This window comes from Parasteatoda tepidariorum, chromosome 10 (assembly GCF_043381705.1).
Source record: "Parasteatoda tepidariorum isolate YZ-2023 chromosome 10, CAS_Ptep_4.0, whole genome shotgun sequence".
Lineage (NCBI taxonomy): Eukaryota > Metazoa > Arthropoda > Arachnida > Araneae > Theridiidae > Parasteatoda > Parasteatoda tepidariorum.
The window spans coordinates 2109777-2125410 of NC_092213.1; the positions used below are offsets into that span (position 1 = coordinate 2109777).

General features: G+C 33.9%; 1 protein-coding gene across 1 annotated transcript in view; it reads left to right on the forward strand.

The window, feature by feature from the left end:
* The first annotated feature begins 1795 nt into the window (after nt 1–1795).
* The window catches only part of LOC107451823 (salivary peroxidase/catechol oxidase), a 72946-nt gene continuing 59107 nt past the window's right edge, over nt 1796–15634 (forward strand). The window contains exon 1 of the mRNA XM_071186308.1: nt 1796–1902. Within this exon, the coding sequence (XP_071042409.1) occupies nt 1892–1902 (11 nt within the window). The 5' untranslated portion in view covers nt 1796–1891. The remainder of the gene's footprint in view (nt 1903–15634) is intronic.

The window sequence follows — 15634 nt, forward strand, 5'->3', positions numbered from 1 at the left end:
GCTTTTAATTTCAATTAGAAAAACAATGATGTATATAATGACACAATTTCTTAGAATTTTGTGACTTTTTGTACAACATATAATTTTTTTATTGTTAATATTTACTAATAACTTGTTATATAACTGTAAATAATATAAAAATGTTACAAACTAATTTTAAACAAATTTATTTACGCATTCACAATGCAGTCATTTTGTCAGCTTTTGGGCAATATAGGTATACACTAATTTTTCGTCTTTCTAGTGTTAAAATCAAAAATTACCGAATCATCGCCAATTAAAGCGTTACATACCGGTGAACATCTACTCCGCGAAAGTTAAGCTAACTCTGCCTCTGAATCATTTTAGATCGGTTTCTTGACTAAGAAGGCTAGATAAAACGTGACACCAGTTAATTCCAAATTAGAGTAGACAAAATTTTATTCTATGAAAATAAGCTTAAATATATGTATTTCTGTTTTGTCTCTTTTCAAACAAAATTATATTCGATGAAAAACATTAAAAATCGTCTGCGAAAACAAGCGAATAGTAAGCGCAAAATCCATTAAAAACGCTCCTTTATTAACGAGTTAGAATAAAATAAATAGACCCCCCATAAGTTTTTTAGTTATGTCTTCACAAACATACAAAAAATACGAAGATTAAACGAAAAAAAAGGAGGAACGCATAAACTGTAGAGCTAGTCCATTCAAATTCATTAAAGTGCCACTTGGCCAGTTCTACCACTAAGCTCTTCATATCTATGTTATTCCTTTTCTGTAAATCCTTTTCTTAATTTATTATTCAAAACGAAACGCTTTCTCACACTTTTAAATTCACATCCAGTCCTTTAATCTATTTTTGGTTCAAGTATGCCTTAATTAAAAGAAAGACATTTTCCCCTTCGCTCATGGTGGGAATCGCGCGACCTATTTGATAAACCAATTACAATTACTAAGATTTCCCTTATTCCCTAAATCGAGACATTTTACGGGATTTTCTGTGAAAGATTTTCCCTAACATTCGTTTCCCTAACATTCGTGCAACAGCACGACGAAATTGTGACACACTCTCTCTCGTCGTTCATTTCATAATGTTCTTTTTTAAATCATGTGTGCCTGTTCTGCTCGCACGAGTGCTATCATTACATATATATACAACAGTGTATAATACAATTTGAATCTAAAATTGTGCACTATAATTTCTAAAATGCATTAATGAAAAAAATAAATAAGTAATTAATTAATCTTTAAATTGAAACAATGCATGCATTACTTGATCTCATAATAATCAATTTATTCCCTAATAATCAGTGATGCCACAGGCGAATATTTATGTAGAAACTCAATTTACTTTTATTTATTATTTCTTTAAATGTGGCTTAAATTTCACCACTATGGCATAAATTTCATATTATTCATACACAAATACTTTTTGCATTCACTTTTAATAGTGAACTGAAAAAAATATGCAATAAAAAGTGACTAATTTTAATCAATTTTAATTTAAAAAAATTTTTTTTATTAGTCAGCACTTTTTGTTTGTTCAGTCACCCGTGGCAGCCCTGTATGAATCGATCCCATAGAGCATAAATCCGATTCATGTATGATAATTATGATTAACTCTTCCAGCAAATTATACCCTGATTTGCCATTTCCGAAAGAAAAACATTATTCCAAAAATACTCTAATTTTCGAAAAGGAGAGCAAGACATTATTGCTCAGAATAGCAAAAATAGATATCTAGTACTTCAAATCTATCTAATAAATCTACTTAAAGAGAACTGATCTTGCTGAGTAACGTAGGAACGTTGTAGACGAAATATTGGATTATTCAGCCAAAAAAGTGTGACTCGTCCTTTTAAAGCTACAATGTTTTTTTCAACCTTTCATCTCTTTCACTGTCTGCAGTTATGATATTACGGTAAGAGAAGTTATTTTTGGAAATATTGATGCATGGTAAATCTTTTTGTTCTCAATCTATAAAACTTAGGCCTGCAATAGGATTTACAGAATACTTTTAGGTTATAAATCTGAGCTTTTGTTAACACGTTCACGCCGGGAAAACTATTTCAATATTAGATAATATTCGGGAGGTGTTAATCTATTCTCAACAATAACAATTCACTGTAAGGAAATTCATCACGGCGAAGAAGCAATTCAATATAAAAATTGCATCCGTTAAAAACAATTGGTAGTTATGGATTTTTATTATTCCCGGAAAAAAACTAAAAAATGAAATTTATTGCTACCAGTTTTTACTCTGGTGAGCTGCCAAGATGAGACAATCTAGCGTGACCCACCGGTGGGTCACCCCGGTGTGAACGTCTTAAAGGAATAATGCATTCACTTTATTTAACCGATTAATGCTCTTCAGCGTGGCAAATATTTTAAAAACTGGTGGCAAATATTTCACGACACTGTTGGAAATTATAATTTAATTTTAACTTTAGGAATTAAATCGAGCAATTCTAATATATTTCCTATATTAATGATAATGATTCTTATATTCAGGGATCGAAGCCTCCTCCTATTTCCTATAAAAAAAATTTAAAAAAAAAGAAAGAAACAAAACTTTGCTTTTAAATCAAATTCAAATACTTTACTTTCACTTTCATTTAAAAATAACATTGCAAAAATATATAGAGCTAAATTTTATTACTTAACAAATGCCTCATTTTACTCAAAAAAAAAACTCTCTTACCTAGATTTCTATTTAAATAGGTTATTTATATTGATCAGATATAATAATACATAGTAACTCTTTTTTTATGCCAAGTCAACGTTATTTTTTTTGCACCCAGGCCTGAAAGCAAGGCGGAAAAGAGAAAACACTGGTAGTAGAACTATTTCAAAAATAGTTAATTTTCGGGAGGAATAAGCCTATTGGTATCAATAAAAAATTCGCGCTATTATTTAATTCTCGGGGAAGAAGTAATTCAATATCTAAATTGCGTCCGTTAAAACAATTTGGTAGTTATGGATATTTTGTTATTCCCGAAAAAAAGCTAAAAATGAAATTTATTTGTTACCATTTTTTACTCTTTTCCGTCTTGATATTATGGACTTTCAGCCCTGCTGCAACCCCGGAGGAGCGTTTTTTGCGCTCAAAGTCCTCCTGCATAAGAAATCAAAGCTTGATCTAGCAAATAAAAGAACTATCTAGATACAAGCGATTCGACCAATTCTTACGTATGCTTGCCCAGCCCTCACTACTGTAAGCAACAACCTAAAAAAGAAGCTATCTACAACCGAAGGTAAATTTTTACGCATAATGACTGGCGCCCCAAGGGCTATTTGCAATAGATTACTCAGAAAAGACTTAAACATTGATGATATCAATTGCTTTATAGCTAAATTGACCACAAAATTTTACAGCGACGCAAAAACATGCACCACATCAGATTTCAATAAATTGTTCGATATTGATATAATCCGTGATAGTTCGAATTTCAGCCCAATTACCGCCTTTTTATGCTCAGACTGCATACTATCAAAATACTATAAACTTTATCATACAACTCTACTCAAGGGGATCTCCCCATTCCAAAGATGATTTTCCCTTCAAAACTAAAGATTTACTTCTTTAAGGACTTGATTTGTTGTTACAACATACTACAACTTCAAAGATATATAGGACCTCCCAGAATACAACAAAACAGAATCGATGAATCAGTTAGTGGCGCTTCGCGCCAAACGCCGAGATAACCCCAATATCCAGCATCCAGGTGGAACCCCTCACTTATCTTCTAAATTGAAAACCCGTATGTGCTGCCACCTCTGTTTTGAGTGTTATACTTAACGTTGCATTTACTTTTTCTGTGCAAAAACTATAGACTTAATAACTTGAAATTACAAAGCAAGGTGACCTGGAAAAGTTTAAAAAGTGGTAAAAAAAAATTTTATGAATTTATCGTACATTTTATTGGCTTTAATTTCACGTCAATATTAAGCAGTCAGTTTGTAAGTTCTAACACAGCTATTTAATTCATAGGCATTTTTGGTCAATAATAAAATCTTCATTTCGTTAGCTCAGGCTTTACTTGATATAGAAAGTAAGAAAAGAATGAAATAAATAAAATGAAGAGATTAGATCTTCTTCTTTATTTAACTTAACCAGGCACCTGAGCCGAGTAGCGGCCCCTATCCCTTCTATCATGATTTTATCAGTAGATGTAGTAAAAACATTTTGTGTTCAGTCGACTGTGTGGTGGCTGATTTCAAAGTTCCAGCACCTTGCTTGTGAAAATAAAGCTAATGGAAATTGTAAGCAGCAGCTTGCTCTAAATGCTGTATGCAGTTTGATGGTCAACGTGAGGAAACGCTTGGTCAGGTTTTAGAATTGCTATCGTATTTGCTATTTTGAATAGATCTGTATACGGTTATTATTTATGTTGATAGTTATGATATGAGGCGTCGGAGGTGAAATGTGCAACTATTGGTCTTAATTTTGCATCTTTTTTTATAATTTTCAAAGTTGAATATTTGGTTGAAGTTGACTGCGTTACATTTTGTTGCCTTGTCACAGAAATCTGCCTTCAGTTTGTGTATATATATTCTGATAAACACGGAATCTTGAGATCTTTGTGGATATTAGTGCTTCTGATGGCACGGGTGATTTTTCTAAGTATCTTGTTTTGACATTGATTGAATTTTTTCATTAGATGTTCAGGTGTCCAGGAAGGTGAGGCATATGATGTGAGTATTGGTCGGATCATTGGAGTATGCTATAATTTTCAGAGTTTTAATGAGAGGTATAGATGAGTGGTTGAATTATAGTAGTTGCTGCATTTGCTTTATCTGTTATATTTTAAATATGATCATTCCAGGCGAGTTTGCTGTTCATAATGGAACCGAGGTAGTTTGTTTCTTCGACTATTGGAATTTGGATGTTGAACAGTTTTGGTTTGCATTGGAGTAGTATTTTCAGTCTTCTTCTTTGTATAATTAGAATTTGAGATTTATCGGCATTTGCAGCAGTTTTCCATTTTGTGCACCAGTCTTCTATTTCGTGGATTTGATCTTGTAGTTTTATTAAAGTTATATTTGGATTTCTAGATTTGATAATAATTCCAGTGTCATCTGCATAGAAAGCTGTGACGCTATTGTACTGTGCTCTGTTAATTGGAAAATCGTAAGTGTATGATATATATAGTATTGATCAAGAATGCTGCCATGAGATATTCCAGCTGTGATGTTTCTTTTTGATGATTTGTAGTTTTGTATGGAGACTTGGAATGTTCTGTTTGAGAGATAGTAGGAAAATAGTTTAATGAGGCCAGGTGGAAAATTGAGTTGCATGAGTTTGAAAATTGTGCCAGTATGGCAGACTTTATCAAAAGCATTTGAAATATCAATCATTAGGAAAACTATTGCTTCTTTTTTGATTTGTCCTCTGCCTGTGTAGTCAATTATTCGAAGTAGTTGTTTAGTGGTATCTAATTTTTGTCTAAATCCAAACTGCTCGTCGGGAAGGGCTGTTAGTAGTGGCTTTATCCTATTGTATATGATTTTTTCGTAAATTTTTCCTAGTATGTTTAACACGTTGAGCACCGCGTCAGCCATCGGTGGCTGACACTGGACTTTCCATTTAGACCGCGTCAACCCCACCGGTGGCTGACACTGAAATTACATTCAGTCCGCGTCAACCACCGGTAGCTGACACTGAAATTACATTTAGGCCGCGTCTACCACCGCTTGCTGACACTGACCTTTCACATAGGTGGCGAAAAACAGCTGGCTGACACTGACCTTTCACACAGGCGGCGAAAAACAGCTGGCTGACAGCGTATAACATGATATAGAACTATAAAATTTACACTCTGTTATGAAATTGCAGAAAATTTATTCAAAATTTACTTAATTATTGTGATTCTTGGTTTAATAAATTCAATTCAGTAGATTTTTATCCACCACTATTTTTAAACAATTCGTAGTCTTATATAATTCACCACTTTTTTCATTTATGTCATGCTAAACCTTTTAAAATTAGCAAAATCTGTCTAATATTTGCAATTTTAGTTTGTAGTTAATTACAATTTGGCCAGACGGGCAAGCCATGTAAAATTAACGTGGCGTTCAACGTGTTAAAAGGCTGATTGGTCTAAACCAGTGTTTCCCAACCTTCCTTGTACCATGCCCCACCTAAGCCTTTTTAAATTTCTTATGCCCCCCCCCTATGTAACATATACATAATTTGTAATATTAAAAAATCGAATTGTTCACTTAAGAAACTTAGGAAATTGTTAGCCAAACAAAGTAAGTAAATTTCCATAACATATAATAAAAAACTAAAATTCAAATTCGAAATAATTTTAATAAAGATTTTTCTATAATAATTTAATATTTTAATTTAGTGAGATTCTTGCCCTTGATGCTTGCTGCACGTAGATTGAATCTTAGGTTTCAATTTGGTTAGCTTCAGGCTCAAGTCTCCCCGTTGTGTTATATCCAGACGATTTCTTTTTTCTATCAATAAAATTATTTACAGCACTAAATCCACATTCAGCTAAATATGAAGATGGAATCGGTAACAATAGTTTTCTTGCACATTTGATTGAATTTGGGTACTTGTTTTCTGTTTCCTCACGAAGCCATGCCATCACTCCTTTCATATTAAATAAAGTTTTTACTGACTCATCATTTTGCATTTCTGCAAGTTCTTCTTGATATATCAGACAAATCCACTAACATGGACTGCAACATCCATGTTGGAAAATAAATTTGTTTTAAATCAGAATACCTTTCTTTTAAATCAGCCGATAGAATTTCCAGATGATAGACAATAAAAAGTAAAGCGGTATCATTTACTTCACATTTTTGGAGCCAGTGAAACAGTTCAAAGTTTTTGTTGTTAATATATTTCTGACATAACTCAATAAGGGTAATGAAGCCAAATATCTTCGCTTTCGCATCAACAAGAGCTTTATTTGTTCCTTGAAGTTTCTTATTTAATATATTCAGTTTTTCAAAGATATTGGCTAAATAACTCACAAATGCTTTACCATCGACTGTAAACAGATACTTCATTTCAGTTTTGTCGCTTAGAAAATCCCTAAGTCACATAATATTTATTGACCGCGATTATTTAAGAATTTGCTTTTTTCTTTCGATTTTGTCACCGAAATCTCGCATTGCATTTAAATGGCCCAGAGCAAAAGGTTTAAACTCATGTCGAGTCCATTTTTGAATTGCCCTCCTTTACAATCAAATTGCCCCCCGGTGGGGCGTGAGCCCCACGTTGGGAAACACTGGTCTAAACTCTCAAGGCAGCTTGGATTTTTACTTTTCTTCTGAAATAGCACTGATGCATTTTTCCAGATTTGCGGATAGTAATTTAGAGCAGCTGGATATGTAGGTATCCTCGGTATTTGGCGCGTAGCGCCACCAACCAACTCATCTTATACTGGATGCTGGATATTGGGGTTATCTCGGCGTTTGGCGCGAAGCGCCACTAACCGATTCATCGAATCTGTTTTGTCGTATTCTAGGAGGTCCTAAATATCAATGAAGTTGTAGTATGTTGTAACAACAAATCAAGTCCTTAAAGAAGTAAATCTTGAGTTTAGAAGTGAAAACCATCATTGGGATGGGGAGATCCCCTTGATTAGAGTTGTGTGATAAAGTTAATAGTATTTGGATACTATGCAGTCTGAGCATAAAAAGGCGGTAATTAGGCTGAAATTCGAATTATTACGGATTATATCAATATCGAACAACTTATTGAAATCTGATGTGGTGCATGTTTTTACGTCGCCATAAAATTTTGTGGTCAATTTAGCTATAAAGCCTTGTGAAGCTTCGTGATGCCGAGGTATTTAGCGTATTTCACTGGTTTGATCTCAGTATTAAAGAGATAGATGTGGGGAGTATTTTGTTGTTTTTTCTTACTATTTATAATTAAGAATTTACTTTTGTCTGGGTGTAGTTTTGTGCGCCATTTGCTGCACCATGTTTCAACTACTTGTAATTTATCTTGTAACAGGGTAATAACGCGTTTTGTATTCATTGACTTAGTTATGATTGCCGTATCATCAGCATATAGTGCTAGAAACTCGTTTAGGTTATCATCATTAGTCGGAAAATCTGCAGTGTACAGGATGTACAGAACAGGGCCCAGAACTGAACCCTGCGGTACACCCGCATAAATTTTTTTGCGTTCAGAATAATTATTATTTAATTTAATTCTAAATTCTCTTTTAATTAAATATGAACTTAACAGCCTTAGTATGTCAATAGAGAAGCTCATATTGTTTAATTTTACAATAAGACCCCTATGCCATACTCAATCGAACGCTTTTGCGACGTCGAGCAGGATAAGGGCCATTGTTTCATTTTTATATTTACCATTGCTAATGAATTCTAGTAGGTTAATAATTTGTTTGGTGGTAGGCAAATTTTGTCTGAACCCGTACTGTTGCTTGGGTAAGTTATAAAGGTATTTATTAATTCTACTGTTGATAAGCTTTTCGTAAAACTTTGATAGCGTAGGCAAGAGACTAATGGGTCTGAAGTTACTTGGATTTGAAGTATCTTTACCTGGTTTTGGAAAGAGAATTACATCTGATTTTTTCCAGCAATCGGGAAAATAGCAGTGGTTGAATGAGACGTGAAAGATGTTACTTAGTATTGGTATTATATTTGGAGGGGCATTCTTAAGCATCTCATTAGTAATATTATCATGCCTTGATGCCTTTCTATTTTTTAATTTTCTAATGATATTAATTATTTCATCATCGTTAGCATTCTGAATGCCTTAAGTAGTACAGGGAGTGTTCATAATTTTTTGAAATTCCTCTTTAACATACTGATCATTGTAGGGGCAATCAGGTTCGGCATTTAAAGAAAATTGATCTTGCATGGTTTTAGCAAACACGTTGATTTTATCATTGTCCGTATAAACTATTGTATCGTTGTCCTTTAATGGAAGATTTGTTGGTGGTGCCTTTTGTAGAGCTTTAGCCATATTCCAGAAGGAGTTATCTCCCGTATTTAGGCTTGTCATTTTCTCTTTCCAAATTTCCTTCCTGTAGTTCTGGCATTTGTTTTTAATATCCCTTGTTAACCTGTTAATCTCAGTTTTATAAACTGGGTTGAGGGTCCTCTTATAAACTAAGTTTAAGTTTGTTTCTATATCTGATGATATCCTTAATATAGTTAGGCAATTTTCTGTTATTTAGGTCTTTAGTTCTTTCAGTAGTGGCTTCACACAGGGCATAGTTTAAGTCCTTAGTAAGTGTCTCGATATTATCATTAATATCAGCAATTGTATCAATATTGGTTGGGGAGTTGAGCTTTTTTGTGAGGATGTTGTAATATAGTAACCAGTCGATCTTTTTAGTCGTGATGATGTTTTCTGTCCTGGGTAAGGAGGTGGAGATAAAAACAGGAAGGTGGTCACTGCTTAATTCATTTATAACATTCATGGCGAATGGTGTTACCATATTTGTGACCATAATATCTAAAATATCAGGCTTGTATCCTGGCAATGGGTGGTAGTGCGTAGGTTCCAGTGGAGCATAAATGGTTAGTCCTAAGCTTCTGGTGATATTATGCAGGTTTAAGCCTTGTTTATTATTTGCATTACACCCCCATATCTTATTCTTTGCATTAAGGTCACCCAATAAAATTGTGTCCATGTTGGCGTTGAAGATGTTTCTGAAAAAACTTTCCTTTAGTTCGTTATTTGGTGGATTGTATAGTGTAGTTATCTTGATATTTCGATCATTGATTTGTAACATGATCGAAGTTTTATCGATATTGTCCGTAGTCTTTAAGTTATATACCGCCGACTTATAAGCTCGAGTAACATATATAGCAGTGCCTCCTCCGTAGTGTGAGAGGCGATCGCACCTGTATGAATTGTAGTTAGGAATTATCAATTTTTGACTTGGTTTTGCGTGAATTTCCGTGATTGCGATGATGTCTGGAGAATATTCAATTACGAAGTCCAAACGTTCTGTCATTTTATTGTTGATGCTATTAGCATTCCAAAGAACTATATTGAGACTAGACGAGGTGTTGTTTCTATCCATTATTTTTTTTTTATCTAAGTCGGTTCTCTCGTTATTTTGAGATTCAATATTTTGCTCGGTAAATTTGGAGATGAGAAATGTTAAATTTTTTGAAGCTTCAATAGCCTGTTTTAGTAGATTTGGTAGGCTAAGTTCATCTTTAGGCAGAGAATTTTTGACTGCATTAGCATAGCTGTTATATTGTTATTGCCTGTTATTTGAACATTAATTTGTCTCTTTACTTCCATCGGTCTTCTCCTAGATCTTTTATCTTGTATTTTTACCACTATTTTTTCAAATACGGGGAATCGGGAAAAATTGGCCGGATGTTCTCCTTTACAGTTATAGCATTTAACCTTTTCAAAATTGTTTGGGCAATCTTTGGTTAGATGGTCGCCTGCGCATTTCACACAGTGGGCGGGATGTCGGCAGTTACTTTGTCCATGAGAGAAACCCTGACGCCTGTGACATTGTGTCGGTCTTTCTGCTTTTTCATACTTTTCGATTTTAGGAACTACATTTGCTATGGACCTTATATTATACATTTCCTTGCTTTTTTCTGTTTTTAGTAGGTCTACTATATAGACTGGGAGTTTTGTTTTAAGTCCTTCTCTCCTTCTATCCAACTGAGTTTCATGTAAAACATTAAATTCATGAGACTGTAGTTCTATTCTGATATCTTCAGGGTCAACTTCTTTTGGGACACCTTTTATAACTACTCTCATATTCCTTTTTTCGGGAAGAGAATAAGTGTGATAACTATATTTACATTCCTCTAAGGCAGTATTAATTTGATTCCTAGCTGCCATGTTGTTAACTTTTAATAATAAAGTTTTCTCCATTCGTTTTGCCTATAAATCCTTCGATGTTTTTGTCTTTAAGTTTTTTGTTGAAGGCGGGACAATTGAATGATTTATCTTGAACTATGAATGGGGGTGGAGCCATGGTTTTCTTAACTCGGATAAATTCTGAGGTGTCTTGGGTATTATCTTTTTCTATAACACTCATCTGCAAACTCCTTCGGGGGTAGGTCGGTTACTATTCTTCTTATCTTACACTCAGATCGGTTAAATCCTCAATTCAATTCGCTAAGTCTATCACTCCACCAATCAATGAAAACTCACTCCGTCGGGTCTATCTCGTCTCAAAATGATTCTCCGCTCTGAAAAGCCTCATTCATCTTATACTGGTTTGTTCTGTGCTCATAAGTCATGAATAAATAAGCTTAATCTGGTAAAAAAAAAGACAGTGATATTATCATTTGTAATATTTTGATATGATACAATCTGACATGAGGAATGTGGTTACTGGGCTATATTTAATGTTGTCGTCTATTAAGCTGATGTCTAGCAAATGATTGAAATTCGAGGTCGTACAGTTTCTTGCGTCCTATAGAATTTACAGTTGAGTTTAGCAATGAAGCAGTTAATTTCTGCTACGTAACGATCCTTCCTTAGCAGTCTGTTGCGGATAGCTCTTGGGGCCCCAGTCATGTATCTTAAAAATTTTCCTTCTGTGTATGACAATTTTTTCTCTAAATTATCACTGATAGTGGTTAGGGCGGGGCTAGCGTTGGTAAGAATTGGTCGGATGGCTTGTAGGTATATTGTTCTTTTATTTGCTAGGTTTAGCTTTGAATTTTTATTTAAAAGTGCTTTTAGTGCGTAGAACGCACCTCTGGCTTTTCTGATGGACTTATTGATGTGAGTACTCCAGTTAAGATTGTTCGAAATTGTAATGCCAAGATACTTAGCTTGTTTAACTGGGGTGATTTTAGTGTTAAATAATTCGATCGTTGGTATCTTATTTTTGTACTTCTTGCCATTAATAATGATTAAATTGCTCTTATCAGGATGAAGCTTGATTTTCAATTTTGCGCACCAAATTTCCACTTCATGGAGTTTATGTTGTAATAGGCAAATAGCTCTACTTGTGTTCATTGACTTAGTCACTATCGCCGTGTCGTCGGCGTATAGTGCAAAAAATTCGTTTTTGTTATTATTTAGTGGAAAATCAGCGGTATATAGGATATATAGGAGTGGGCCTAAGATAGAACCTTGAGGGACTCCTGCACTGATTTTGTTGTAGCCAGAATACGTATACTTAGGTCACTTAAAACATTCATAGCGAATGGTGCATTCATATTTGTCACCATTATATCTAGGATATCGGGTTTGTAGCCGGGGTGATGATGATAATAAGTTGGCTCCGTTTGTGCATATAAGTTAAGTCCCAGGTTTTTAACAATATTGTGGAGTTTCAAGCTCTGCTTATTATTTGAGTTGCATCCCCAAATTAGGGTTTTCGCATTCATATCTCCTAAAACAATAGTGTCCATATTTGATCCGAAAAAGTTCTTGAAGTGTTCATCTTTAATGTCGTTATTTGGGGGATTATAGATAGATGTGATTTTGATGTTATGATCATTAATTTGTATAATAACAGAAGTTTCATCTATGTTATCAGTAGTCTTGATGTTGTATACTGCAGATTTATAAGACCTGGCGACATAAATAGCGGTGCCTCCTCCATAGTGTGTAAGGCGGTCGCACCTATAGCTATTGTAGTGAGTAATTTTTAATTTATGCTGAGGTTTTGCATGTGTTTCCGTAACAGCTGTAATATCTGGCGTGTATTCTGCAACAAAATCCATAATAATTTAGAGCAAGGCAGCTATTGATAATATGTATGATTTTCGGTATCATACAGATGAAGGTTTAGCTTCAATATCACAAACCATAGGAACTCCTCAGGGCTCGTGCAGTGGTCCTACCTCTTGAATAATCTTTGCTGATGAACCGTTACAATTCAACTGGACAGAGGCTACGCAAAACCTAAAACACCCCACAGAAGCAGGCGTTCAACAATTCGCTTTTGCAGATGACTTCAGCTTTGTCATAACAGCTAAGACAGAATCAGATCTTGACATCATAGTAACAAATACATTAAATATTTTAAATAGCTGGGCCACTATGCATGGTCTTGAAATCTCAAAAGAGAAAACTGCATACATTCTGATTAAGAGCAAACTAGTAAACGGCCCTGTAATAAAGCTGAACAACACGATAATAAAAAGATCCACTTCAGTAAATCTTTTAGGTCTTATAATTGATGAACAGATTAACTGGTCAGAACATATAACAACACAAGGAAATAAAGCATCTGCAAAACTTCTAGCAATCCAAAGAATAGCAGGAAGATCTTGGGGAATTAAATAGACTAATTTTATATAAGGCATGTGTAGTCAGAATGTTCGCACACGGTGCAGCAATCTGGTGCTCAGAACCACAGCAATACATAAAAGACAAAATTGACTCAGTACAAAGGGAGTTCCTACATAATATAACAGGCGCATATAGGACAACTCCAACAAAAGCACTACAAGTTATCCTGGGTCTACCTCCTCTTCATCTAACATTGCAACAAGAAGCAATTAGAATTAACTTGTTAAAAGATTCCTTTCACACAATTCTGATTGACGATTTAATTGTAAGCAATAAAAGATAGATACAAAAATCAACCTCCAGACAATTCATCCTGCATACTTTAACTTAAATACAACGGGCAATATTCAAATAAAACAAAAAACTGATAAAAATAGAAGAATTAATATCTACACAGATGGCTCGAAGATGGAGGCAGGAACAGGAGCCGCCATAATAATCTTTGATGGCACGAAATCAAATACCATCAAAATGAAGTTTTTCAATTGGAACACTATTTTTCAAGCCGAAGCAAGAGCTATTTTAGAAGCAGTCCAAATAGCAAAAAATAACAGTAGAAATACAACAATTTGGACTGACAGTCTATCTGCCTTACATGCTATCAAAAATTACAACACAACGCATAATATTATTCAAAAAATCCAAAGTATTTTAATCAATCATCCACAATTAAAAATCTCTTGGATAAAAGCGCATGCTGGTCATATGGGTAATGAAGAGGCAAATAAGGCAGCAAAGGAAGCAGTCACAGATAAAAATCTCACATCAACAAATTCGGGAATGCCCCTATCATATATTAAAAAGAAGGAAAAAGAATTCATTTTAAATTATTGGCAACAACTGTGGACCACACACAAGTACGGAAGAACGACTTACGAAATTCTTCCAAAAGTTTTTTTTAAAAATAGTTAATGGCCAAAAGAATTAATAATGTTCATAACTGAGCATGGTCCCTTTAGGACATACTTGAAACGCTTTCAGTTGTCAAGACATAAACTTTGCAGTTGTGGAGAAATTGGTTCACTACTACACTACGCTACAAAATGCCTGTTAACAAAATCCTGTCACTTTAAAATCCCCATGGTACAAAACATCATAGCCTGGAAGAAACAATTTATTAGTAATAAAACTCTTATAAATAAACTAATTAACTTAATTAACTTCATATAGAATTATGAACAATTTCTAACGCCTCTCTAAAATTTACTACTCTCCGACTAATAATCAATATAAAAATACATCCACCTGCAATGCTATCCATTACCATAGTGTTAAAACCTTATGCTACCCAGGTTTTCATATTAATCAATCCATATAATTTCTAAATTCTTAACATTAATTTGTATTAAATTTTCATGCCATGATTATAACAGTATGCTCAAGCATAGTTTCGGTTCATACAGTGGATAAAATTAATACCACTTGTATTAAATTATGTCAACTTTAAATATATAATGCCTTAATGCCTATTAATGTTTATATAATGCCTTAATGGCTTAGCAAACCATATTTAATTGAATGCATCTACATGAACAAGTTGTCATAACCCGATTATATAGCCTACCATCAATTAACATCATGCTTATGTGCAACCACTACAAAGTTTTGATGGAATCATTTTTGACAACCGTTATTGAATGACCATATATACTAACTATATATAACGTATACAGAGATGCCAACTTGCTCCGGACAGCAAATATATTTTTTAAAGTGGTGGTTTATCAAATGTGATTCTTGGTTTAATAAATTCAATTTAGTATATTTTCATCCACCACTATTTCTAAATAATTCGTAGGCTCATATAATTCATTACTCTGTTGTTAATATGTCAGATCATCAATTATAGTGGGCGTCTCACGAAAACTTGAAATAAATTAATAGTGTGAATTATGACTACAAAAGCTGATTATTTGTGTTTATTTGCAAGCATTTGTGCATTCTGAAACTTTTATGGTCACGGCACCAAACAGAGCTTCATAGTGCGAGTTGCACTAAGACAATTTTGTTTTCTTGTCAGCATAAAGTGTATGCCGAACTACAATTTTATTTACAGGTTATAATTTTCGAGCAGCGGTAGCTGCATTTATTCCAAGTAAGTGCAGATAAATTTATTTTATAAACTTTATAATTATTTCTGTACTTACAATAACACTATAATGTCTAATACAATTCAAATCAGTGAAAGTGCTGTTCCCAGCTGGGTAATGGACACTATGGATATACTAAAGCAACAACTTCAACAACAAACCGAACTCAACAAAACTCTATCTCAGCAAATAAATGACATCAAAACAGTTTTTGAAACTAAGATGACCACACTGCAGGAAAGTATGGATAAGATCCAAGCTGAAAATGATGAATTAAAAAAAGAAAATAGACATCTACAAAAAATCAACAAACTGAATGCAGAGTCAGA